The sequence below is a fragment of the Oculina patagonica genome, chromosome 8 (genome assembly GCF_052425735.1).
Source record: "Oculina patagonica isolate OP01 chromosome 8, crgOcupat, whole genome shotgun sequence".
NCBI classification, from domain to species: domain Eukaryota; kingdom Metazoa; phylum Cnidaria; class Anthozoa; order Scleractinia; family Oculinidae; genus Oculina; species Oculina patagonica.
In genome coordinates this window covers 23,762,241-23,789,396 of record NC_135765.1, presented here as the reverse complement: position 1 = coordinate 23,789,396, position 27,156 = coordinate 23,762,241, and the positions used below count along the sequence as shown (strand labels likewise).

At 38.2% G+C, this 27,156-nt stretch overlaps 3 protein-coding genes and 1 pseudogene across 3 annotated transcripts in view; all 4 read left to right on the top strand.

Moving 5' to 3' along the window:
- The first annotated feature begins 4,437 nt into the window (after positions 1-4,437).
- LOC144664219 (uncharacterized) lies at positions 4,438-5,517 on the top strand. Its single transcript, XM_078525327.1, has one exon. The coding sequence runs from the start codon at positions 4,438-4,440 to the stop codon at positions 5,374-5,376; it is 939 nt and encodes a 312-aa protein (XP_078381453.1). The 3' UTR covers positions 5,377-5,517.
- Positions 5,518-9,026: 3,509 nt separating this feature from the next.
- On the top strand, positions 9,027-10,498 carry LOC144662050 (uncharacterized). The gene has a single exon (XM_078522782.1). The coding sequence runs from the start codon at positions 9,111-9,113 to the stop codon at positions 10,098-10,100; it is 990 nt and encodes a 329-aa protein (XP_078378908.1). The 5' UTR covers positions 9,027-9,110; the 3' UTR covers positions 10,101-10,498.
- A 1,262-nt stretch (positions 10,499-11,760) lies between these two features.
- Positions 11,761-27,156, top strand: part of LOC144663583 (carbohydrate sulfotransferase 11-like) — a 43,652-nt gene continuing 28,256 nt past the window's right edge. Inside the window, exons 1-2 of the mRNA XM_078524595.1 lie at positions 11,761-11,904; positions 13,915-13,961. Coding sequence (XP_078380721.1) covers positions 11,772-11,904; positions 13,915-13,961 — 180 coding nt within the window. The 5' untranslated portion in view covers positions 11,761-11,771. The remainder of the gene's footprint in view (positions 11,905-13,914; positions 13,962-27,156) is intronic.
- Positions 22,042-23,199, top strand: LOC144663238 (carbohydrate sulfotransferase 11-like; annotated as a pseudogene).

The window sequence follows — 27,156 nt, the reverse complement described above, 5'->3', positions numbered from 1 at the left end:
GCTTTCGATCCCCGACTAATTCCAGCTATTCGGCTAGCGCCGACCAAATTTGGAAGAAATTCCAATTATTGGATCGCAACCGTCTAATATGAAAAATTATTGGATCGCGACCTCGTTCGCAGGATGATTATCCGATCGCAACCTCGTTCCCAAGAACCGCTGACATCACGCGACTGAACGGCTTTGCTGCCGAGCAGCAGGTTGAAAGTGGGAAATGGCCGCTAGATTTGAGCATTACGAAGAGGTAAAAGTTAAAGTTATTAGAAGACAAGGAAAGTCAAAACACGGAAAAAGCAACGAAGGGAAGTTGATCGATTTTGAAAGAGTATCTTCAAGAGGAAAAGATCCCTGATCCAGCCACAGCGGAGGACTTGGAGCGGTTTTACGAAAATTCTACGTCGAAGTTAGCAAGAACGATGGAAACCTGTACTCGAAAACATTGCTTTGTGTCATCAGATTTAGCTTCAATAGACACTTCAAGCAAGTGCTAAATATCGACATTATAAAGGACAAGAAATTTAATGAAGGTAACCGAGTTTTTGAAGTTTAAATCAAATTTAAAAGCGAACGTTGTTGTGTATTTGTGTAGTTTGCCTACTGTCAAAACCCTATTAAATTCATTTTGTGCATTTGGAGCTCTGGAAATATTTTGAATGAATAATAGAACAATTATTGAATTCGGCTTTCGTATGATATGAAGAATTATGCAGATCTCGGAGGGTGTTATCCGCCGAAGCCGAAGCCTGAGGCGGATAACACCCTCCGAGATCTGCATAATTCTTCATATCATACTCAAGGTGGATTTCCACTGTCGCGTTTTTGTTTACGCACGTTAACGCGCGTAAAAATTATAAACGTACGTAAAATGAAATTACGTTGTCCAATTTCCAATGCCACGTTTTTTTCTAGGTATTTACGCACGTGACGCGCACGTTAACGCTCGTAGCGATTTTGGGGGTTTTGAAAAAAGTTGAACCGAGTTCAACTATTTTCGCGGGTGTCTGCGGTTACGCAACGATTTACCCAATCATACTTTTGGATTTCGTCACATGACATCACTTACCATGTGGAAAACCATTTTGTTTTAAATCGCCCATCGATTTACTTGGGAAAACATTCAGATGTAAAAACACTTCTCATCGAGAAAGTCTTAACATTTCAAGAAATAATCTATAGAACTGGCTACAGAACCAAATTACACGAACGCAGTAGTGAAAGAAAACGCCTGGCGTCAGGTCACGTAGACTTTGAACCGGGAATCCGGGAAGGTCGCCTCAAATCCTCTTTTACTTGATGGTGTCTTTCGAAAGTATTTATAAAATGTCTCTTGGTCATATTCACGCACTTCTTTTTCTAGCGTTTGGTACAAAGTGTTTTCATGGCAGCCATGTTGGAAGAGTCAAACAACAAGATATTTGCATAAAAATGTTAATGATTTTTTCCCAAAGGAAAAACAACTTATTGTTTCACTTCTCCAATATGGCCGACAATCACGCACTCTATTCGCCAACTTGATAATTCAGTATGTCGGGCATTTACGAACGTTCAACGCGCGTAAAAAGGAAACGCTTTTTATTACTTTTTACGCGACAGTGTAAATATTTACGCGTCAGTGGAAATCCACCTTCAGCCTCATCCAATAATTGCTAATTATTCGTGGTGACAACACGCAAGATTATTCCCAGGCTTATAACATTCGCAATTAACTGACAATAATTTCCAGGCCAAAAAGCCTAAAAATTCCACGAGTAACATATATTGCGCATTCAAAGATTCGAGAAAGCAATTTTTGTTCCTTATTCAAACCACTTTTTGGATCAAATAATCTGACAGTTTGTTAGCAAAACAAATTACCTTGTATTACATGACAAAATTCACGCTTTTGTTTATTACTGGTTGTAAGATGTATACAAGTCAATACAGGCAACCCCCGAAGTAAACCTAACGCTCGAACCAGCTCTTGGAACACACGTAGCCAAGAACACGAAACCAATTGCTCGAAATCTTTCGACGTATTACTAACAACTGCTTCAAAGAAACCGCTCGAACAAATCTGTGAACACGCGGAAGCCAAAAATCGAAGTAATTAACGTGTGACAGATGCCAAAACACGCGTCAGTCTTTTTAATACCGTTCTAACCCAAGATAGGGATTTTCATTTACCGCGGCCCCTGTTATTGTGACGACATAATACCCATAACTCCTTCGGGCATTTTCTGCTTTTACGTCATCATTACCCAGAGATCCTTTGCGGCAAAACGTCATCATTACCCAGAGATTCCTCGCGGCCTTGTTCGAGCAAATCGAGATTTTTTCTGGTATACATACCGTATATTCTTACTGTAAGTACATTCTCTATATATACGCGTAAGCTACAATGAATGCTTCCTCGGGATTTCGCCTCTGGGCGAAAGCCCTGCGGGGGCAATTAAAGTGCACTATAGAGTCAACATCTCAGCACCATTGTCCATCAAAGTGGGACAGCTAGACCTTGAAACGACCCAACAATTCACCTATTTGGGTAGTACAGTCTGCAGTGATGGGGGGGGGGGGGGGGGGGGGGGCTGACATCGACATCCGACAGAGGATTGGTAAAGCTAGAGGGGCCTTTGCAAAATTGCGACCCGTGTGGAGGAGCAAAAACTACAGCAGAAGAACGAAGATTAAGATCTACCAAGCTTGTGTACTCTCTGTACTACTCTACGGATCTGAATGTTGGAGAATGACTGTGCACGACTTGAAAAAGCTGCAAAGCTTTCGAACATCTTGTCTCCGAAAAATCTTGCACATCTTTTGGCCACAAAAGATCTCCAACAACGAGCTCTTTAAAAAACGCTCTCAAAACGCTGCCAAACAGTTAAAGTTTACTCACAACAACTTACAGGAAAATCCACTCCGTAGATTTCCTAAACGAGCGACCTCTTTATTTTGCCTTTAAAAACTGTTGTGTTATCACATGTAGCCCAAGCTCCTAAAGGAGCCGTCAACATATAGACCACATACGACATTGCGTAAAAACGTTATTATAAGGGTTTGTATGGGAATATAACGATCGTAAAAAATAATTCAAAATAGAGAAAAAATATCCAATAAAATTCACTTAACTGTCCTCTTCTGTCTATATCTTGTGTTTCTATGCCGTTTGGAGGCGATTTGAAGCCATTTCAGTGGGTTTTAGGTTCGCTGGTTTCCTATCATTTAAGGGTTTGTATGGGAACAACGATCGTAAAAAAATAATTCAAAATAAAGGGAAAATATCCGACAAAAATCGACTTACCTATCCTCTTCTATGGAAATCTTGTGTTTCTATGCCGTTTGGGGGCGTTTTGAAGCGATTCCAGTGGGTTTTAGGTTCGCTGGTTTCCTCTCTATATATAGAGGAAACCAGCGAACCTAAAACCCACTGGAATCGCTTCAAAACGCCCCCAAACGGCATAGAAACACAAGATTTGCATAGAAGAGGATAGGTAAGTCGATTTTATCGGATGTTTTTCCCTTTATTTTGAATTATATTTTACGGTCGTTATATTCCCATACAAACCCTTAAATGATAGGAAACCAGCGAACCTAAAACCCACTGAAATGGCTTCAAATCGCCTCCAAACGGCATAGAAACACAAGATATAGACAGAAGAGGATAGTTAAGTGAATTTTATTGGATATTTTCCCTCTATTTTGAATTATTTTTTACGATCGTTATATTCCCATACAAACCCTTATAATAACGTTATTACGCAATGTCGTATGTGGTCTATATGTTGACGGCTCCTTTAGGAGCTTGGGCTACCTATGGTGTTATGCGTCTGTATGGACCGCCACATAAATGTGATGCTTATAATAACCCAGTACCAGCCAGTTTTGAGGCTGATGTCACCTTAATCTTGTGTGTAAAAGTTAAACAATAATTTCACATCAGCCTCAAAAATAGTAAAAAGTCTTTTTATGACAAATTTATCGAACATACGAATCAGTTAGTACTTGCCGTGGTATCGAAGTGAGGAGTTCGAACGGCTATGACCTTTACTTTCGTTTCCTCAGAAACAAAAAGGTACTGTTATCGATTCTATATACACAGTGGAGGCTACTATCCAATAAAAATAACGCTCGAAACCACAATGTCAACACTTTTAAAAAAACCACACAACCTGGTAAAAACATGTTCTTCAATCCGGAAACGAAACACCATTTCTTTTTTAAATAGCTGTTTGATGATAATCGTTTCCAAGCAATCGTTGACATCGCGTGAGTGACTTATTTGTTTCTGACGTTAAGTATATGAAATAAATTCATATTTCACTGTTTTAACAATTCCTTTCGCTATTTTAAACTTGGTGCGGCGTCTTGTTAAGCAGTACTCGGCACATTTCTAGAATCCCCTTCAATGAAATGATGTTGAAGCGTGTATTCAGTTTGATAGTGGCCTTTTCTGCCATCAGTATGATTGTCTTTTTGATCAAGTTAAACTTTAAGGAAGACATAACAGCAGGAAGCATAAGTTTGCCATCATTGAAACCATTTATTTATCTCACGGAAACCGAGCAATGTCTTCCTCCAAACTTGGCTACTTCTTCTCAGATTGGCGATCCCGAGACCTGCAACTGTGATGTGATAGTGCTAAGTTACCGAGCCAAGTGCCAAGAAGACAACCGATCGCACGTCAGTTATTTGTTTGATCCCAATACCCATTTTGCATCAGGACGAAATGTACTTTTCTTTGCCGCAATGGATAGAAGGCCGGGCTACCGTTATTACATATTTCTAGATGACGACGCGGTTATCAACCACAACAAAGAAACACCCAATGAAATGTTAAAGCTATCACCGTTTCGACTTGTTGAGAAGTGGCTGTTAGATTACGAGCCAGCAGTCGGAGTGTTGGATTATGTGGTTCATCATGGAGCAAACTTTGTGCGTCGAACAAGGAAGGATTTGTGTGGTATAAATGAAACGTCCTTGGTGATTCCAACCGCTTTTTACGATGCCATGTTTAACGCTTTTCATTACAAGGCTATTGAACACATCCTTCCCTATCCGACGCAATATGAAAAAATAAACATTTATAGCTGTAATAGACACACTATGCTCGTCGTCGAGGTCAAATTTTCAGGCCAAGCACTACTGTTTGCTGCAGTCACAGCTCGTAATTCTAAACATCGTGGACATACAACACCCAAAACCAATTATACGGAGATATCGCGGGAATTTGTTACTAAAATCAAGCAAGAAGCCCCTCCAAAGATAAGAAATCATGAGTTATTTGATAAGTTATACAACAGTCCAAAGCCCTACCTCACCCACCAGTCTAGGTCATATTGTGCAAACGTAACTCGCAACCAGCCTATTATTCCATACAGGCATTTGCTAGCTGATGTTTGATCCTTCTTGTTTTAAGTTCAAATTGTCATAAATTCCTTTCAGCGTAGATCGAAAAGTGTTTCAGTGACATTCGCACTCTAAGGCCAAATGATGGAATGGGCAGCTTTTTCGGGAGGCTTTATTTTAGAGATTTCATGGGAGGTAAATTAAAAAAAAAAAAAAAAAAAAAAAAAAAAAAAAACCAAAAAAAAAAGGAAAGAGACCAAAGACACCCTGTCAACCGTGCTCATATAGAGACCACGATGTCATGCAATTTGCAAAACCAGTTTAGGATGACGAGCCATGTTGCACGGGTAGTTTCATATAAAGTTAAACATGAGTAATGTCATCCCAGCCTAAACGTGTTTCGACTTTTAAACATCTTATTAATCAAGCGCGAATGCCGTACTTGGAGAATATCGGCCCGAGGGCGATATTCTCTCAGTATGGTTCCTATCAAAGCCTGGTTAATAAGGGATTTAATGCATGACTGTTGCGGTCTGAAAATAATTCCCTAACATTGTTCTACACACCTTTTAAAAGTAAGAGAGGTTTTTCCTGCGAGTCAAGTTTATTTTCTCACGTTTGCAAGCCATTACAATACACAAATTCACGTGGAATCGTTCAGGACAATACACGGTCGAATTTTAAAAATATTGAACAAATAATGGAGCAATCTCATTGGATGATTTGGCTACCTCAGTCGTGTAATAAATCAATAGTTTTAGACCTTAGCGTTCAGTATGTTTTATGTTATTGATATAGGATATGAAATTTGGCATCAGTCTTTAATGCCATGTTTATCTTAAATGGCAAAATTAGGACTCTTGAAAATAAGCGAGAATGAGGTAGCGGATGATTTTGTTAATTCCGTAGATGCTATTAATAAATAAAGATATTAACTAATGCATTAGTGACCAGTTTGTCCGTTTTCTTTTAGTATCTTGATTGAACGGACAATCTCCAGTTTGTATGGCCTCTCACAGCTCGCATTAAGCTCAGCAAGGGGCGCCAGGGCCTCTGGGATAGATGGAGCGTCTGAAGGTGGAGGTCGATTAAAGAGCTCATTGGAATGCTGCGGCCACCGCTTAAGCTGGTCATCTTCCCTCGTCAAGATGTTACCCTGCTTGTCCTTTTTTCGGCTGTTAGTTTGGAAAGATGTACCTGCCAATTTCCTAGTAGTGTCCAATCGAAGATGTGCCGCAGCCTCTTCTAATTCTGCTTGTGTCGATAGGGCACTGTAGTACAGGAGGACAAAACGAAGCTGTTCCACAGAAAAGCTGTTCTCCATGCACTTTCCAGCTGGATGAGAAAAAAACATTGAAACCATCTGGCTGGCTTTTTTTTTTAATCAGCAGTTTTCTTGCTTTATAAAGTATATATAACATGTAACATTTCATGAAAATCTAATGACTCAAACGTATCCTTTTGCTGATAGACTGCTCGAAGCTAATACTCGTTCACTCGCCATAAACGAGTTAAATTTCCTACTGGACGATTGAAATTTCCACTTACTCTTGCTCGTGGACGAGTACACTGGTCCTTCCTTTCATTCGTTATGATTTTATATATCTTGAGTTAATAAATGACTAGCTATTAATTGCATGCTTTGCCTTCTCTTCACGATCGCGTATCCTGCGACGCCATTTTGAAATTCGTGAGAAACTTGGTTCGAGAAATCCTGAAGCATGGGCTGTAGACAACAACATTGCGGGGGAAGGGGGTGGGGGGAGGGGGGTGATCGCCAGTGAAGCGCGGTAAACTTGTCTGTTCCAGCTGATCTAGTAAGTTTTTCCCTGCCTAGTTGCCAGTAAAAACAACAACCATGGTAGCTTGCCGTAGTTTTTCTTTGCTAAACTACTTTAAGGGGACTGGTCAAAGCACACAAGAAGGTAAAACAGAACCTGTGAATGAGATGAATGAAGCAAGTTTCATCGATCGGTATGCCGAGTGATGAAGGCTGCGAGAATTTCGAGTGTTCAGAATGAACACTGCTGACAATGTCGATTTTCTAATCAGCCTTTGTAAGTTAAGTTAAGTTTCCTCTAGGACCAGTGAAAACTTCCATCCACTTGTCCATGGAAGACTACTTGCAAAAGTTAGTTTCGAGCACTGGACTCCATGGTTGCTGGTGTAATCTATTCCTTGCAATTGTGCTTAGCCGCCTTTTCCCTAGTACTTCTGCACATGTCCTCTTAATAGCCTCTCCGATGCCATTTCATTCATCCTTTATGTTGAGATCTTGCAGAGGCTGATATCTATTGGAGAGGGATACCCCAAAGCTCTGTGCTGTTTCTCTGTCCTTGAGGTAGTGCACATTGTATTTTATTCTAGGCTTTAGTGGCATTTTGCAGCGCTTTAGATTCAATCTGACTTTGGCAACTAGAAGGTGGTGTTCGGACTCTCCCCTCACCTGACCCTTACATCTAGAAGAGATCGTCTAAACTTCTGAGAGATGCCAATATCATCGATTTGATTCTCTGTGAGGTGGCTGAGTGATACCCATGTTGCCTTGTGGGCTGGGAGGGGGGAAGGGGTAACCAACATTTTACGGTATTGTCAATACCTATTCCGGGAAATCTGTATACAGGTTACACAGCAACCTGGCAATGTAGCATGCGAATTATTTGTAGTAATTGTGTTAAAAAAAACTGATGTAAGACTGGCCTGCCTAGATTAGCCATTGGTACGGCTGAGGGCCAGTTCACAAGATATTGTAAATACATGAATAACAAAGACAAATAAAGTGCGAAATGGTATCGAGCTGTTTTTAAAGAACAAGCCGCGACACTTTGGGCAGATTCTAATTTCGGGATTTGTTTGTGGAGTTTTGACGTCAGGAATCATGGCAGTATTCTTTTTACGGCAAACTTTGAGAAGGAATACAATTCGTTAAGGTTTTAGCGGCTGGCTCATGTGGTATTAATATATGCTAAAAACGAATTGAAAACTTTAACTCATAAATTGGCCCTCACACGCTTCAAATCGCCGGAAAAGCAAACAAAGAAGAAAATGTAAATGTTATTTTTTTATATATAATTTATAACCATCAAAGCCCCTTTCTTAAAGTGCCTGATGATATCTTGGAGTCATGTGTCTACACAAACCTGGAGGCCTTTTATTATATATGCAATTGCTACATCACTCTAATTCAAAACATGTTCTATAAGTCGCGCAAGTGATAAATTTGTAGATCTGTAATTTTCGCTTCAATTTGTAGTATTAATTTATCAAATTATTTGGTTTGGTTGGTTTTGCTTGCCTACAAAGCTTCTTTCATAGGAAGTAAAGAAAACAGACGCTCACTCAACAAATCTTTTATTTTTAAATTATTTCCAAAAGCAGAAGACGAAAATAATATGCTAATTTGAAGTATCTGGTTTTTTTTTGCAAATCGATATCATACAATTAAAACCCGGTAAACCACTGAATAAAAAATTTCCAAAATTAGAATTCAACGTGGTTGAAGATTTGGCAGGCGTTTTGAGAAGACGCCCACCAGCATTGAGAGAAGTTCGTGAGATCTCTTCGAACATTTAAAATTACTTTTTACCGTTATAAGAACAATCACCTTGTCATCTGAGGATAGTTTCTAAGCAATTGTAGATATTTGACAGCTATTTGTTCGTGACTATTATTAACACATTTATGTTTAAACTCCGCATGTTAATCTACAAGAAAACCTTTAATTAATTTTAACATTGTTCGGCTTCTTGTTCAACAGTTCAAAAATTGGGTTAAAAATATGCTGTGAAATGAAGTCGAAAGAAACAGTTGCATGTATAGTGGTCTTTTGTACAATCTGTATGGGTGTTTATTGGATTATCTTCAATTTTGACGACCTAACAAAGCGAAGAAACACAAGATTCCACACATCGAAAGCATTTATATATCTCACGGAAGCCGAGCAATGTCTTCCTCCAAACTTGGCCAATTCCTCTCAGATTGGCGATCCCGAGACTTGCAACTGTGATGTGATAGTGCTGAGTTTCAAATCCGAGTGTAAACAAGACAACCGATCACACGTTAGCTATTTGTTTGATCCGAACACACATTTTGCATCAGGACGAAATGTACTATTCTTTGACGCAATGGATAGAAGGCCGGGCTATCGTTATTACATATTTCTAGATGACGACACTATTCTAAAATACAACAGATTTACACCTATCACCATGAAAAAGCTGTCGCCGTTTCGAGCTGTGGAGAAGTGGCTGTTAGATTACGAGCCGGCTGTCGGCGTGTTAGATTATGAGGTTCACCATGGAGCAAGCGTTGTGCTTCAAAGAAGGAAACAACTATGCGGCCTAAATGAAACATCCCTAGTCCTTCCCACCGTATTTTACGATGCAATCTTCAATGCTTTTCATCATAAAGCGATTGAGCATATCCTTCCCTATCCAACGCAGTATGAAGACGAATGTTGGTATGCTAGTCACAGAAACACGATGATTCTCGTCGAGGTGAAATTTCCTGGCCAAGCACTAATGTTTGTCTCCGTCACGGCTGGTAATCCTATACATCGAGATTATCCAAAAGACCAAACAAATATAAATAAAATTATGCGCGAATTTATTGAAAGAATCAGGCAAGAAGCCCCTTTAGAGCTAATGGATCATGTTTTATTCAAACAGCTACAAGAAGATCCGGATGTTCATCTTTCTGAGCGGTCAAAGTCGTTTTGTGTAAAAGTAAATCGGCACCAACCTATTATTCCATACAGGCATTTGCTAACTGAACTTTAATTTGAATTTTTTTTTTCACTAACTCTGGTCCAAAACAGTAATTATCATTTTCTTCTGTCAAACATTCCTTTGAAAGTCACTTATGATTTTATTTTCACTTCTTCTTTTGTAATCTCATGAAACACAAGGACGTTTAGGCATTACATTTGCTGAAAATATCGATATATCAAAGTTGAATAATTGTTAGAAGTATAAAGCGTGCCTAGATCAATCAATAAACAAATGTATGTAAGAACTAACTAAAATTCACGATTTAACATTGAGAAAATTTTTATTCAGATCTATGGACAGCACCGTCACTTCACTTAGGAAGTCTGCCAATTGTGAGGAATGATTTGAACACCAAAAGTTTAATGTTAACTCCTGCCTCCAATATGTATTCCAGAATCAAAAAGAGTTTAGACCTTATATAGCTTTCTTAAAGTGGGATAGGATATGAGAATAAACAACACTTTTTTGTGCAAGCCTCATTTTTGCGTTTATTTTAACGTGTGGAACTCGTGAAAATAAGCGAGAATAAAGAAGTGGGTAATTTTGTAAATTTTTGTTCATGGAATGGATCAAGATGGTTAGATGAAAAAAAGTTGATCAAAATATGAGTGGAAAGCTTAAGATATTTGAGATCAAAATTTCATTTATTTGAGGAAAAATTGGCCACCAACTTTTTCTGACAAGGTAACAGGAATAATAGTCCAGTTCGCGATAGGGTAACCGCTATCGAGTCCTCTGATCCAGGCTGCGTTTAGAGCATTCTTTATTACGTCAAAATCAGGCATTCCAAGACCACCTTTTGCTCTCGGACCAATTATTATAGTTTGCTTTATCTTTGGTTTTTCTTTCGCCATACGAATTGGGAGATATTGCAATTCGAATAAGGTGTAACAGGGAGGACAGCGGTGTTAGTGTAAACCAACCTACCACATCCTTACGACAGACGCGCGTGTGTGTGTGCATGGTCATACGTTATGTCATAGGCTTGTTGTAAGCTTGTCACATGCGAGAAATTCATACAGTGTAAATAAACCAGCCCTTAGAAAACTCTGACATGTTAATTACTGCATTCAATCAGTGACGGCATACTGAGATTAATAAATTAACGAGTGAATACGGGAACGAAAAATTACATACTCACCTTGATGAAAGTTTTATCTAGATCTACGAAGAGCACCGTCTATGCCCGTCAACTTTCTTTTTTATTATTATTGTAACACACAAAAACGTATTTACATACTTACACTTCTAACAGTACTTACAATTCTTATATTACAGTGCATTTTTTCTACCATTGCTAACGCTACTTACAATACTGAAACAGCTCCTTTACGTTAATGTCAATATAATACAATAAAGTGCCGTTGTTTCCCCGCTTTAATACTTACAATACTGCACAGCTACTTTACACTACCTACAAGACTAATATAATGTAATTTATATAAAATGATTCATATATGAAGTGCGGATGTATAGGAAAGTGATAAATGATCATTGCAGTAAATTTCTAATATAAACAAATGGAAAAAAGAAGCAAGAAAAAAAAATTCAAAAAATTCAGTGCCTCGCTGAGTTCGGTATGCGTTTACACCGGCTTCATTCATAAAAGGACCTTGAACCTCACGTGGGCCAGTGACGTCACCGAATAGTCAGGCTTAGCACTCCTCGATTTCGGGGCTTATGCCAAGTGAAGTTATCACGATGAAAACAAAAGCTCAGATCTTGCTTTTGATTTTCTTAACAACTGCAATTCTACTGCTTTACACTGGATACTTACGGTATAGCACAAAAGAGAGCGTTAACGTCGAATTAGGTAAGGCTTTGTGTTCCTGTCGTATTGCGTTGGAGAACTGCCATTCTATCGCGTTCCGTATAATAATATATTGAAGGAAAGACTCAGATGTCCAAAACCTTAATCAATTGATAAATTTATTTCATTGTGAAATGTGAAAGAGCTTGCTAAGAATATGCCGCATCAAATTTAAAAATCACAAAAGACTGCCGGTCTAGACTGGTTTAGAAAAACGTTGAAAATACGAAATAAATTGAATAAAATTAACAAATCGACCACATTTTTCCATGGTCTACACTCTTATAGACCATAGAAATGACGTCAGAAAATGTTCAAAACTCAAGTGGAACCACGAGGCGTTAGCCGAGTGGTTTCACTGCAAAGTTTTGGACATTTTCTGGCGTCATTTCTATGGTCTATAAGAGTGTAGACCATGGAAAAATGTGGTCGATTTGTTTTATACCATAACAAACTCGAACAAGTATTTATCAAAAGCAATGCCTGAACGTGAAGAAACTTTGCCGGTGGGACGTAAAGATTCCGGTCCGACACGTAAAAACGACAATGATACGAAAGAAGATAAACAAGAATTCAAAGAATAACAATTTTAATTACCTTTTCCTCTCTCGTTGAGTGTGTGCCTATCGCTTGAAGCGAGCAAGATTATTTTTCTTTCTGAAGATCTTGTTAGAGCTCGTTCACTAAACATCGACAGTCCCCTGCCGGTTCGCTAGCACAGTTCTTCTCAGTTAGACCAAAAATTCAAAAGCCTTGTCAATTTTCTTTCGACAGATCACCTAAGTAGAAGTCCAATCCTGAATTCCGAAAACAAATGCGTACTTGATTCAAACAAAACACGATGAAATTCGCTTTCATTCATGGAGACCAAACTTACACATTTCTAACCCGCGCGTGTGCGTGGCGTGATCTGACGTCACTTTCATGGTCTATACTCTCATCGACCATAACTTTGGACCAATCAGCGGGCGAGAATTCTCTCGGTTATAGTATAATTCGTAATGGACCGAATTATTAGGGTCGTCAGATCACTTAAGTTTAAGTTCAATATCTGGCGCAACAATTTTGACGCTAGTGAGATAACCTCAATATTTAATCTGAGCTGATTTTTTTTGCGATCAAGAACTATAACAGGAATTGAGAAACAAACAAGATGTTTTGAAATAATCCATTTTTTTATCTATGCTTATTCTAAGTGTCTGCTTCTTATGCAAACCCACGCATTTGTGAATTTGATTATATTTGCTAAACAAACAAGCAAATTTACAAAAAAATTAACTTTGGCGAAGTTTTGGAAAGACAAAAACCGTGGCGCAACATCGCGACAAAGAAAGCCGTATAATTATAAACTTCTTACCAACTCATACCTCCTCGGTTTTTCAAATTCTCTCAGTATGGCCTCTGCGCTTGTTTAATAAGAAGTCTAATTAATCAATTTCTGAGTGAGATCTTCCTACATTGCATAATTAGTAATTTACAATTCTTAACTTAGCACAACCTTCACCAAAGTTGCCCTTGGCTTGCGGATCATTATTTTTCATTAATTTTTAAAAGCACCCATTTAAAAAAAATCTTTTCATTGGGAAAATACGCCTAGTCACCGTTCGGCGAATATTTATTTATTCATTTTATATTTAATATTATTTTTTTTAAATTATTCAATTTTACGACAAGAAGTCCGACAAGGCTGGCTTTTGTTTTGCACTGCTGCCCGCGTTTTGTCAGCCAGCGGCACAGTTGCATCGCTTATAATTGACTATTTGCTAAAAAACAAAGAAAATGGTTTTCTTGTCTCTGCCAAAGCACCTTTACAATACGTCACTGCTGCAATTGTATAACAACGCATGTTTTCTTATTTATGGTGACCATCGTTGTTTACGTGAACAGCTTTTTTCAGGGGGACAGCGTTGAATCAAGATAAACGGATGTACGAAACTCAGTGAATAAGCATTGTAAATATGCACAGCCTCTTTAGCTACCTTTCATAATCATTTTCTTTTAATTTTTACTTAGTGCAAAGTCATATCGAGACGCCGATGAAAGAGGGATCATATCTACAGGTATAGTAATCGGACTGGCACAAATGATTTGTCATTAAAAAATGCGTTAGAGAAAGTACTTGCCGACAAATCAGTGCATATATGTGCTTTCCATCTGGCCAAAATACCTACAATTTTGGAACGGGAGCAAATGGTACAGAAATTTTTACGTTTCGAAAATTTTAAAAACTGTTGAATTTCAACCAAAATTTCAGATAACCCTTGATCAAAATCGAATGGAACAGAAATTTCCGGGAAGAATATTACCAAAATTTGGGCCCTCATACCTTGCGATGTTTCCCAATTTCGGATATTTGGAAATATTCTCTTTTGCGTTGCAGTCAACCAGAAAATGCTATTTCTTTGCCACTAGAAATTTTCGAAAAAAAAAAAACAGAGTGGTGCGTATTCTTCGTTAATTCTTTAGCAAAAAAACATAGTGTGGCTGGTTTTCACTGTCATGGCACGGAAAAGTGAAACCAAAACTTCTGAGTAAAAAAGTCAATAATTTGAAATGTAATTGAAGAGAAGAGACAATTTACTTGTCCGAGTCTCAGAAATGTGCGGTATTCCGTACTCGAGTTATTTGTCAAAATAATCCACACAAAATTGTAGTATTCAATATATAAACGCCATATTTGCGTCTCCCGGAGGGGCACCAATATGGCAGTCGAAAATCAATGAGAATGTTTAGCAGAAATAAAAGCGATCAGCTCACCCTCATGAACTAGTGAATCACATAACACACCTCGTAATACCTCAGCTCAAGTCGTGTGGCGTGAAAACTCTAAAATTTAAAATGCTCGAATATAAAGACGATGGATGCTATCAAGCTGAAATGAGGGCGTGTTTTGCCAATGAAAGGTCAAAAACTCAGTAGGCCTTGCGATTTTGGATTTTAAAAATGTCACATTAAAACAAATAACATACTTTTTTCTTAATTTCAGGAATCATTAAGCGTTAGCACTTCAAAGAACTGCGACAAAAAGAACAGAGAAAGCAGGATTTACATTTACAGGTATGGTACGCAGACTGGTACAAATGAATTGTAATAACAATAGTAACAATACGAATGACAGTGAGTGTCGTCAGGCCGAGAAACATGAGCTAGTCTAGTCTCTTCCACAGATAGTCTCCAAGCTGCATTTGCCTTATTTCTCTGACCAACTTGAGTCTAAGCTTAGCGACAACAAGCTCGTGATCACTACCAATGTATGTTCCTCTGTACGTGCGGCAAGCCAGCAAGGATCTTCGCCACCATCTTTTGACGAGCACATGATCTAATTGAGCTCTTTGTCGTGTAACAGTCTAGATGAACTTGCTAGTCTAAATGAACTTGTGAATCAGCCTGTGTGGGGACAGGCTTCCTCCAGTGACAAGGTTGTTGGAGGTGCATGTGTTTGATATTATCAGTAATTTGAAATTGTTAATAATAAATTATTTTTGATGATTAATAATTAGAAGTAGCAGTGTGTCCCATCAGGGTATCTCCACAAGATCAACCAAAGGCCACTTTGTTTCAACTTAACAGCTTTCAGTTCTAAAAACTGTGCCGTTTATTGTTAAGTAAAAATAAATGCACTATGTTATAATATCTTTTTGATATTTCAGGAATCCTCAAGGCTTAAGTGTCATTGTCAGAGTAAACCAGGCAATGCCAAAAGATGGGGGTCAGCCGATTTCCCTCATATTTTCAGCATTTAAAACCTATCAGATAAGATTGTGATTGGTGGCATTTAAATGATTTTCTGCCTTTTCAATCTTGAGATTGACCACCCCCCTAGTTTTTGGCACAGAAAGTGCCAAAAATCCTCATAAAAAAGGCCAATTTCTCAGTACAGGAAACAGATCTTCCTTTTGCATTTCGTGCACAAAACTTTTTCTCAAGGTAAATTAACTGGTTGTTGATGTTTTGCATGCTTAGAAACACCTTTCCAATTCAACTGTAATTTTTACTATATTTTCTAAACTAGGTAGGTAGCTTGTGTCTTGCCACAGAGTGAATTTGGGGGATTTTCAAATTCAATTTTTTCAAAAGTGCGATAGTTTATTTTTTATTAAAAGCCATTTTATAACAGTCCATACCCTTCTTATTCGAAAACAAGAATTTATTGATTGGCACGATAAATTTTTTTTCCACGAATTTAGTTCAAAAATGGCTCTGATCGCTCTTATGGCTATTTTCCCGCCAAAATTAAATCACACTAAAATATCACATAACATCGATACAATTATATTTTGAAATGAAATAGTTGTATTTTAATTCATTGAAAGGAGTAGAAACTTCATTAAATGTGTTAATAATTGATTTCGAATTAACTATGTTAATTAACCCTCGGACGTACAAGGGGGGGGGGGGGGTGGATGCCACCACCCCATGAGGGTTTTTTTAAATTTTGAAAAAACGATTTACTCTACAATGCTGAAACTTTCATTAGCTGTTCATTCATCCTTTGCGGAAATTTTGATATGTCAACGATGTGTCCGTGGTGTGTGACGTTGCCGTGACAACGTCATAAATGCAAGCAGGTCTTGCCAAAAATCGTCATTTTTACCATTTTTCTTAATTTTTTCAAGTTTTTTAAAACAGAAGTGCAAGATGTGTTTATTTTTACATTCCGTAAGCATTCTGGCTTGATTTTGCATCAACTCCCGTTATTTTCTGACTTTCTAAGAAAATGTTGAAATCCAAGATGGCGGATTCAAGATGGCGGCTCTAATGACGTCACGTGATGTCATATGACGTCACAGCCAATTAAAATTATGTCATCTTATAGAGTACGCTGAGGGCTTTCTTCCAAGTTCAAAATAATTTCTCTACGCCTTAATATAACGAAAACTCCGGGGAGGGGCTCCATCCACCCCCCCCGCCCCTTGTACGATGGTGGGGGTCTGAGTTGGCTTGTACGTCCGAGGGTTAAAGTAATAGATACCGCAGTCCGTGCATAAATTCATTGTGTATTTCCTGCGAAAACTAAGTCGTATTACGTAAGCATTGCTTCGATTTTCATAGTTTAGTTTGGTATGTCTAAAAGCGAGATTATAAACGTAATATATAAGGCGGTCTTTGAAGTAATGATCCAAGGTACCAAAGAAAGAATCCACGAGTCGAGACGTTATTTCTCACGTTCGACACGGAATTTTGTCAGTTTCAATTCATACTATCACGTTTCATTCGGGACAAACACTCTTATATAAAGTATGAATTGTTCGTTAGCTTCACAAGAATCACCTTGTAGTCTTCTCGAATATAGTACAACTGTTCTACCGTTAGATGCTTGAAAACAAGATGTTACAGTTCGCTTACTACTCGAGGTCTTGTTGTGAGTGGCAAGCGAGGATGGCGATCTCGAAGTTCAGAAATCACTGAGGGAGCTTTCTTCATTCAGTTCAGGTCACTTTGACTTATCCGTAGATAGAGTGGCAGGTATGAGCATCTGTCCAGAATACTAAAAGAGAAATAACAGGCGACTGCATGCGACTGGCGACCTTGAAATAATACCTGTTGCTATCACTGCACAAAGATCAATGCAAACAGATTAATGACCCACGCCGTGTTTGCATGACCTTTGTAACACTGTCACGCTGGTTGTAATTTGAGCTCCTCTCTTTTCAAGTTAGTCTTTAGTTCTTTTCATACCAAAACAGACACAAACACGCATACAAGACCCAAGTAGACGTACACAGGTAGAAGTTTAGCTGAGCAATTTTTATGCTAGAATATATAGGAAGCATTTTTTCCTTATACCATTGCTTATACAATCTGGCTATAGAGCAACTGTTATCGTAACACTCTTGATGAAATTGTGTGCTAATTATTTAATGTACTCTCATTTGACCAATAAACGCACAAATCTCTGTTTTGGATATATGTTGTTGAAGACTGTATTCTCGTTTTTATCACTGAAGACGACTGTAATATGTCCCAACACCCATCTAAATTTGCACAGAAGCACAACGTTCAGCAATATGGCCCATAAAGTTCATAAATCTGAGCTTTCATTTCCTATAATAAAACAACAATCATAGATCATGGGGCACCTGTGGAGATAATGATGATAATGTTGTTGTTGTTGTTGTTGTTGTTGATGATGATGATGATGATGATGATGATGATGGTGGTGGGGGTGGCGGTGGTGATGATGATGACGATGATGATTGCATTTTGACTGCTATGACTGTAATCAGGACATCTTTTTTCAGATGAAAGTCTTCAAAGCCGAAATTTAACACACAAAACAAAACCAGACAAGAAACCCACTAAATGCAGTGACTTTTGTGGGGTTTTTCTGTTTGCAGGCCCGCTTTACAACAATTTTCACGGACGAGTACTATCCTTTCGGGTATTTTCCTTGGACGGGCACTATTTAAACAATAGAGTGTTTCTGTCGAGGAACTATCGACTGATAGTTGTCCCGCGGAAATTTGATGTTCTTGAAAAAAAATATTAGCCCGAGAAGCGAAGCTTTAAGGGCTAATATGCTAGTTTTAAGAACATCAAATTTCCAAGGGGCAATTATCAGACCGATAGTTCCGAGACAGAAACACTCTATCGTTTTTATTATTCACCACTAAATTTTTTCCGGCTTCGGCGCGCCCATTCAAAAACGAGCATCGTGAATTATTTTTTACTTTTCAAAACGAAAAACTCAATTGAAAGCCGAAATTTAACAAACGAAACAAAATCAGACAAGAAATCCACTAAATGCAGTGATTTTGGTTGTTTTTTTTTGTCTGCAGGCACACTTGTTTACAAAAAATTTCACGGGCGGGCACTATCCATCCGGGCATTTTTCTCGGACGGGCACTATGAGCTGATAGTGCCCTCCGCGGATGAACACCATCGCGTCACGTGATCAATTTAATCCAATCAGAATCTGAGAAAATTTTTTGGTGAACTATAATCGCTGATAGGGCATGATTGTGCGTTGGCTTAAAAGTGCTTTAAATTTTAGGTTTTGGATAGCGATAGTCCACTGTATGTTTTGGATAGCGATAGTCGACTCGGCTGAGCCTCGTTGATTAATCTAACTCATAGAAAACTCGGGTTACTAATTTTCAAATATAAAACAGTGATACACAGTTTTGTAATGGCCACACCCAGCTTCTTAGAATCAAGGAAACTGATGTATACAAAACATCATTTTTTTGAAATGCCAGTGGGTTACATCTATAAATATTCAACATTTGAACAACGAGATCACTCTTTGAAAGAGTAATCTCAACGAGATTACTCTTTCCTTTAATTTATGTTGGTTGAATGTTGGATATTTTGTTGTACAGGCAATCAAGTGATCGTAAAGGAAAAACGAATATAATTGTTAGACATGCACTACAGTGTCACTGGCACGATGTATACTCGTGTAAGCATTTCTCCTGTACATCGGCTAACTCTCGCCCCGCCCAATTATTTATTTTGATAGTTAAAAAGCCGGGCAATAGGTTGGCTTAATATTCCATTTGCACGATTTTTTCTTAGGGTTTCTGTAGTACAAATCTTTTACAGTACAAATGAAATCTGCTTCAAGGTTGTAGGTGAACCACGCCCTCACAGAAATTTATCGTGGCTGAAAGGTACACAACACGAAACAAAGTTGTTGTTGCCACTATCACGACCTTTGTCAAGTTTGACCAGGCGTTTGTGCTACAAAAATTAAGAATTATTTTTCTTAATTTAATTCACAAATAGTTTTGAATAAGAAAGGAAACCAGAGCTAGTTAAATAAGTTTTCTCATAGTGGCGAATCATAAGCAAAAGTGTGTGCATCTTAAGCATCCTATAATGGATTAGCTTGACTATCGCTTGGGTACGAATTCTGATCTGACCAGACGATTCAGTTATAAAATATGACACAGACATATACTAGACATTGATTCTCGTGACCTGAAACGAACATTTTGTTTATCTCTTATATCGGTAAACGATGCCCATATAAATTGATGAACCTTGTGCTTCTATGAAAATTCACACACGAGCTGGGTCACATTTCAGTTTTCTCCAATGACCAAAACGAAAATGCAGTCCTCGACAAAGATGAAAACAGAGATGTTTTCTGTTTTTATTGGTTAAATTGGTGTTACTACTTACTTCGGGTGCGTCACGATGACACTTGAGTTATAGAAATGAAAAAATATGCTTCCTGTCACTAAAGGTTCTTGAAAAAAATACACAGCTGATCTGAACTTCTACCTATGTTTACTTGGGTCTTGTGTGCGTTTTTGTGTCTCTTTTAAGATGAAAAGAATTCGAGACTAACTTGAAAAAATTACATGCAGTCGCCTGTTACTTCTTTTTTAGTGTTCTGGACAGATGCTCATACCTGCCACTCTATCTACGGATAAGTCAAAGTGACCTGAACTGAATGAAGAAAGCTCCCTCAGTGATTTCTGAACTTCGAGATCGCCATCCTCGCTTGCCACTCACAACAAGACCTCGAGTAGTAAGCGAACTGTAACATCTTGTTTTCAAGCATCTAACGGTAGAACAGTTGTACTATATTCGAGAAGACTACAAGGTGATTCTTGTGAAGCTAACGAACAATTCATACTTTATATAAGAGTGTTTGTCCCGAATGAAACGTGATAGTATGAATTGAAACTGACAAAATTCCGTGTCGAACGTGAGAAATAACGTCTCGACTCGTGGATTCTTTCTATGGTACCTTGGATCATTACTTCAAAGACCGCCTTATATATTACGTTTATAATCTCGCTTTTAAGACATACCAAACTAAACTATGAAAATCGAAGCAATGCTTACGTGATACGACTTAGTTTTCGCAGGAAATACACAATGAATTTATGCACGGACTGCGGTATCTATTACTTTAACCCTCGGACGTACAAGCCAACTCACACCCCCACCATCGTACAAGAGGGGGGGGGGGGTGGATGGAGCCCCTCCCCGGAGTTTTCGTTATATTATATTAAGGCGTAGAGAAATTATTTTGAACTTGGAAGAAAGCCCTCAGCGTACTCTATAAGATGACATAATTTTAATTGGCTGTGACGTCATTAGAGCCGCTATCTTCGATGCGCGATCTTGGATTTCAACATTTTCTTAGAAAGTCAGAAAATAACGGGAATTGATGCAAAATCAAGCCAGAATGCTTACGGAATGTAAAAATAAACACATCTTGCACTTCTGTTTTAAAAAACTTGAAAAAATTAAGAAAAATGGTAAAAATGACGATTTTTGGCAAGACCTGCTTGTATTTATGACGTTGCCATGGCAACGTCACACACCACGGACAAATCGTTGACATATCAAAATTTCCGCAAAGGATGAATGAACAGCTAATGAAAGTTTCAGCATTGTAGTGTAAATCGTTTTTTCAAAATTTAGAAAAAACCTCATGGGGTGGTGGCATCCACCCCCCCCCCCCCCCCTTGTACGTCCGAGGGTTAATTAACATAGTTAATTCGCAATCAATTATTAACACATTTAATGAAGTTTCTACTCCTTTCAATGAATTAAAATACAACTGTTTCATTTCAAAATATAATTGTATCGATGTTATGTGATATTTTAGTGTGATTTAATTTTGGCGGGAAAATAGCCATAAGAGCGATCAGAGCCATTTTTGAACTAAATTCGCGGAAAAAGAATTTATTGTGCCAATCAATAAATTCTTGTTTTCGAATAAGAAGGGTATGGGCTGTTATAAAATGGCTTTTAATAAAAAATAAACTATCGCACTTTTGAAAAAATTGAATTTGAAAATCCCCCAAATTCACTCTGTGGCAAGACACAAGCTACCTACCTAGTTTAGAAAATATAGTAAAAATTACAGTTGAATTGGAAAGGGGTTTCTAAGAATGTAAAACATCAACAACCAGTTAATTTACCTTGAGAAAAAGTTTTGTGCACGAAATGCAAAAGGAAGATCTGTTTCCTGTACTGAGAAATTGGCCTTTTTTATGAGGATTTTTGGCACTTTCTGTGCCAAAAACTAGGGGGGTGGTCAATCTCAAGATTGAAAAGGCAGAAAATCATTTAAATGCCACCAATCACAATCTTATCTGATAGGTTTTAAATGCTGAAAATATGAGGGAAATCGGCTGACCCCCATCATTTGGCATTGCCTGGTTTACTCTGACAATGACACTTAACACTCAAAGAGAGCTGCGGCAAAACGAACGAAAAAAGCTGGTTGAGAAGTTCTGTAAGAAGACTGGCCACAATGCGACCGCAGACCCTTTTCACATAGCAGTGATTCCATCCCTTAAAATACTCTACTGTGTAATGCCAAAGTCAGCTTCCAGGCAGTTGAGGGCAATGCTGTATCGATTTAACAAAGGAGGAGGGGGGCTACTATTGCGTAAGTTCCCTGCTGACCAGCAAAAGGAGATTCTGCAAGAATATTTCAAGTTCACGTTTGTTCGTGAGCCTTTTGAACGCATTGTGTCTGCATACAAAGGCAAATTTGTTTATCCAAGGAAATTTGATCGTCCAATGCTTGAACTTCACGGCAGAGAGATTTTAAAAAACTTCCATCCAGACGCTTCCCAGAGTGCACTTGAGCAGCTCAATGACATCACTTTCCGTGAATTCATTGAATATTTAGTAAACAAAGGAAGCAACAGAAGCACCCCGGTTAGTGGACTGGCACTGGGACAATTACGTCAACATATGTGGAATGTGTGCCATAAACTATGACTTTATAGGTCATTACGAAACTTTCGATCAAGATTTATCAGATTTTAAAGAGGCGGCAGGGTTATCACCTGACCAGTCAAAGATATTCAACGCTCACGCGAGTAATAAATCCGATACAGCCTCTTCTATGCTCAGTTATTATTCGCAGATTCCCTCAGAATGGATCAACGTCCTTGGTAGGTTGTTCAGAGCCAACTTCGAGATGTTTGGATACAGCTTCCCGGGACCCCTCAAGAGTCTTGTTGAGTAAAAGAGAGAAACAGTGAGGATACTTTGCAAAGAGAGCCTTCCGCAGTTTATACCATTACTTCCTTCTTCAAGTATTTTCTGGTCTTTTTACGTACCATAAATTATTACTTGGGGACCTATTTATAGGCGCTGTAGCTTTGCGAATAACTTAAGCCAATCTAAGTCACGGTAAAGGGAAAAAAGGCAAAACTGAAGAAAAGTCCTGTCGGTTTAAGTCGATTTAAGGAATGTTAAAAAGACGTTAGGAAAGTTTTACACAACTGAAGGCAACTAATAATAAATTTGTAGAAGGGTTCACACAACCATAACTGACCATGTTGCAGCCTGACTGACTTAATATATGTAGTGAATTTAAGAAATAGAAAACATGTTCCGTGTTTCTATCGAGTTAAAGAAACACGAGTGGAAGTTTGGGAGAACGAGAAATGTTGTGGGAACACGAGTCGATAGACGAGTGTTTCCACAGCTTTTTCGAGTTCTCCCAAACTTTCACGAGTGTTTCTATAACTCGATAGAAACACGGAAAACATGTTTTCTATTTCTTTTAGAAAACAGCACAAAGAAAATAACGCACATCAAAGTAATATTTAGCGCTTTATTTAACATCAAAACGTAGATTCTCTTCACCTCGCGGTTTTACGTCATGAACATAATCAACCAATCATAGTAAGGGAGTCGATGAACAGAAATAAATCAACTGTTCGGCATTTGCTTCAAGGCTAAAATTCACCGTTTTTTGGCCAAACAAACAAAGAAAACAGGCCCCAAAGTTAACGTAATTATGAGAAATAACTAAGCCGATGGTTTAACTGAAGTCAAGCACTGGAAGGAGTCAAGAATTGTGGTTTTATTTCGCTTCATCGACCTAACCGAATGGTTTGACGACCGACGCTGCCGATCGAGCGACTCGAACCTTGGAGGTGAAAGTGCATTATTTTTCTGTTAAAAGAAGTTTGACTCGGCATTCTGGACGAATATCTTGTCCTGTTGAGGAGCTGTGAATAGTTCTGAAGTGCTACAAAGCCTAGAATGGAGTGAAGTTGCGCCAATTCATATACTTCTTTGAAAGGTCAGCCGCTTCGATAATTTCTTTCACAGACTATTTTTGAATGTGTAGCGGGCTCTGTAAACATCTTACTCGCTTCTTTTCAAGTGTAAATATTTGTTTAGTCTTAACCTGGTTTTGTCAGCTGTGACATTAAAATTTGACACAATTCTTAGTTGTTATTTTAGCTTTACTTATTTCAGCGCCGTGAATATTGATTGCCGTGTCTACGACAACTGTCTGTGTCTCCATCGAGTTATAGAAACACAATTTTTAACCAATCAACCCCCCTTTTTTTGTGCTATTTTCTAAAAATAAATGAAGGAAGCAAGCAAGCAAGGAATGCACCTCGTTGTGAGAAAAAAAATTGTCCAAATATTTTTGTGGCTGTTCCAAAGTATCAGTGCAAGCCAAGTGGAAAATGACAACGATTTTCAGGAATTCAATATATGCAGTAAACTTACTAAAGGACAGTAATGTTATTTTAAGCAAATGAAAGATCATCGCAGTAATGTACTCAACTTAAGCAGTTGAGAAAAGCAAGCCTGATGATGATCTTTCATTTGCTTAAAATGCATATCCGCAATACAAATATATGAATTTCATATATTCATTTTATATCACCTCCATCCACGGGTATATTACGAACCCACAAGTGACCAGCTCCCAGTTGCCTTGATAGCTCAGTTGGTAAGAGCGCTGCACTAGTATCGCAAAGGCCATGGGTTCAATTCCCGTTCAAGCCTGAAATTACTATGAAATGAATATATGAAATTCATACATTTGTACTGCGGATTACATTTCAAGCAAATGAAAGATCATCGCAGTAATGTACTCAGCGTAAGCAGTTGAGAAAAGCAAGCCTGAAAAAATTTCAGGCTTGCTTTTCTCAACTGCTTACGCTGAGTACATTACTGCGATGATCTTTCATTTGCTTGAAATGTAATCCGCAGTACAAATGTATGAATTTCATATATTCATTTCATAGTAATGTTATTCTTAATGTCCAAAAATAGCCAGTAAATGTGTCCTGCAAAGCTCGCTAGAAGGTGCACAACTTAATTTCTAAGCAGCAAGAGAAAAAGCAAGTAACGGTATTTTTGCAATCAGGAGACCACAACTGAGAAAGAACGATCCAATGAAATACGCTGGGAGTAATCGTCTTGATATAGATCGCAATCACATGACTCTGAAGAAAGCATCATGAAGCAATAAAATTCCAGTCGACGATGAAAATGACTGGCAGTTTCTCCTGATAATTGAATAATTCACAAGGAGGCACATCCAACCATGGCAAGTATTTCGGGCAGCCGCGCCGGGAAGCCCAACACTGGCTCATGATGTATTGAAATCCAGTTTAAATCAAAGACTCGAACTTTGCTCCTCTGGTTTGATAGGGCGGTACTTCTAACTTTCCCAGATTTCACAGAAGTTTAAACTGCTGGAAATATGCCGAAATAACATAAAATTCCAATAATAGTTCCTATCTCGGTATCCTCGATATTTTACAGACAGCTGCTCCTTAAAAGTAAAGTACGATTTTTTCTTAAATTAATGAAGTGGAAACTTGTAATGGATCTTATTAAGACCTGAGCGCGTTCTAATAAATACCACTATTCGAATTCAGTTGTTAAAAGACTTGGAACAATTATTCCGCGAGCGCACGTTGTATATTATGGCAACATTCACTCACAGACCTAAAAAAATGGTGTTTTGTTTTCATTCATTCTGTAAAAAGGCTCTACTATACAAGGATCAGTGACTCGTGAATTTCACGTCAAACTCCACTGGAAAAAACGATTTTGCATGAAATTTAGAGTCACCCGCTTTTGTCGTCAAGCAATGAATTTTCCTATAACTTAAAGGGACTGTGTCTGGGAGATTTTGGCCATCCGTACCTCCTTTTGTATTTGGTGTTTTGAATTGTTCCTTCACTGTTTTAAGAGGTTATTTTTATTTTTCAGCGAATTAGAAGGTCATTTCCCATGCCAAAAGCGACGAAGATTGAAACGGATTGCGATATGGGTTTTTGAAATATTGTTGGGCTGAACAGTTTTCAAAGTAAATCTTGTTTGCTTGTAAATTTAAACTATAACGCCCGGGAGACACATTTGGTTGCAATGAAGCTATGGTTTAAATTTAGCTAAAATCCGCGACACAGTCCGTTTAATGTGAAACATCCAACTTGAAAGTGAATCGGTTTTATTTGCATTCACACTTTCCTAAAGGCTCGTGCATATTCTGAAAAATCAGTTCACTCGAAGGATATTCCCTGTGTACCACTCGAAAGTAGAATTGCTTTACAAGTAGGTGCCTTCAAATTTATTTTACGGTGCAGTTGAAAATACGACTCTTTGTAATGGCTCTGAAAGGCCGCACAAACATTAACCAATTACCCAAGGTCATGCGTGAGGGCTATAACTTCTAGAGCCGATTAGATCACCACAGGCCTATATGGGTGGTAGAATGCTAATCTGACTATGAGCATAACATATAAACTTGACCAGATCTAGTTTTTTGCATCCCAGTCTCTCATAGGCAAGGGCAGCTAAACAGATAACTTTTCGTCAATTCCAAATTGAATTCACCAGTCCGCTGTTTTAGTCTTCTTACTCGGTGTGGGAAAGGAGTCAAGAATAGCCGCATATGAGCTAATTGACAATTATGTTTTGGAATCGAGGTGAATAGCGGTAGAATATTCACCGAGCCGAATCAGAACTGAAGCATATGCTTCTGTTACAATACAATGGCTATTTCGTCGCCATCCTGATAACGGCTCCAAGCAATGCTCTGCAAACATTGCGATGAAATTGAGAGGATCCGATTTGGTTTTGTTTAATTTTTTCATGATAGATAGAAAAAATCATTTTATGACAACTTTATCGAACTTACGAATCAATTAGTACTTGCCGTGATATCCAAGTGAAAAGATCGAACGTCCTTGACTTTTTGTTTCGTTTCCTCAGAAACGAAAAGGTATTGTTTTCGATCCGATGTGAACTATTTACACGGTGGGGGCTACTATCCACTCAGAAAAACGCTCGTAAACACAATGTCAACATGTTTTAGAATAACCAAACAACCTGGTAAAAACACGTCCTTCAAAGCGGAAATGAAACACCATTTCTTTTTGAAATAGCTGCTTGTTGACAATCGTTTCCAAGCAATCGTTAACATCCAGAGACCATATGTTTTATTTTTGACGTTAAGTATATGAAATAATTCATATTTCACTGTTTTAACAATTGCTTTTGCTATTTTAA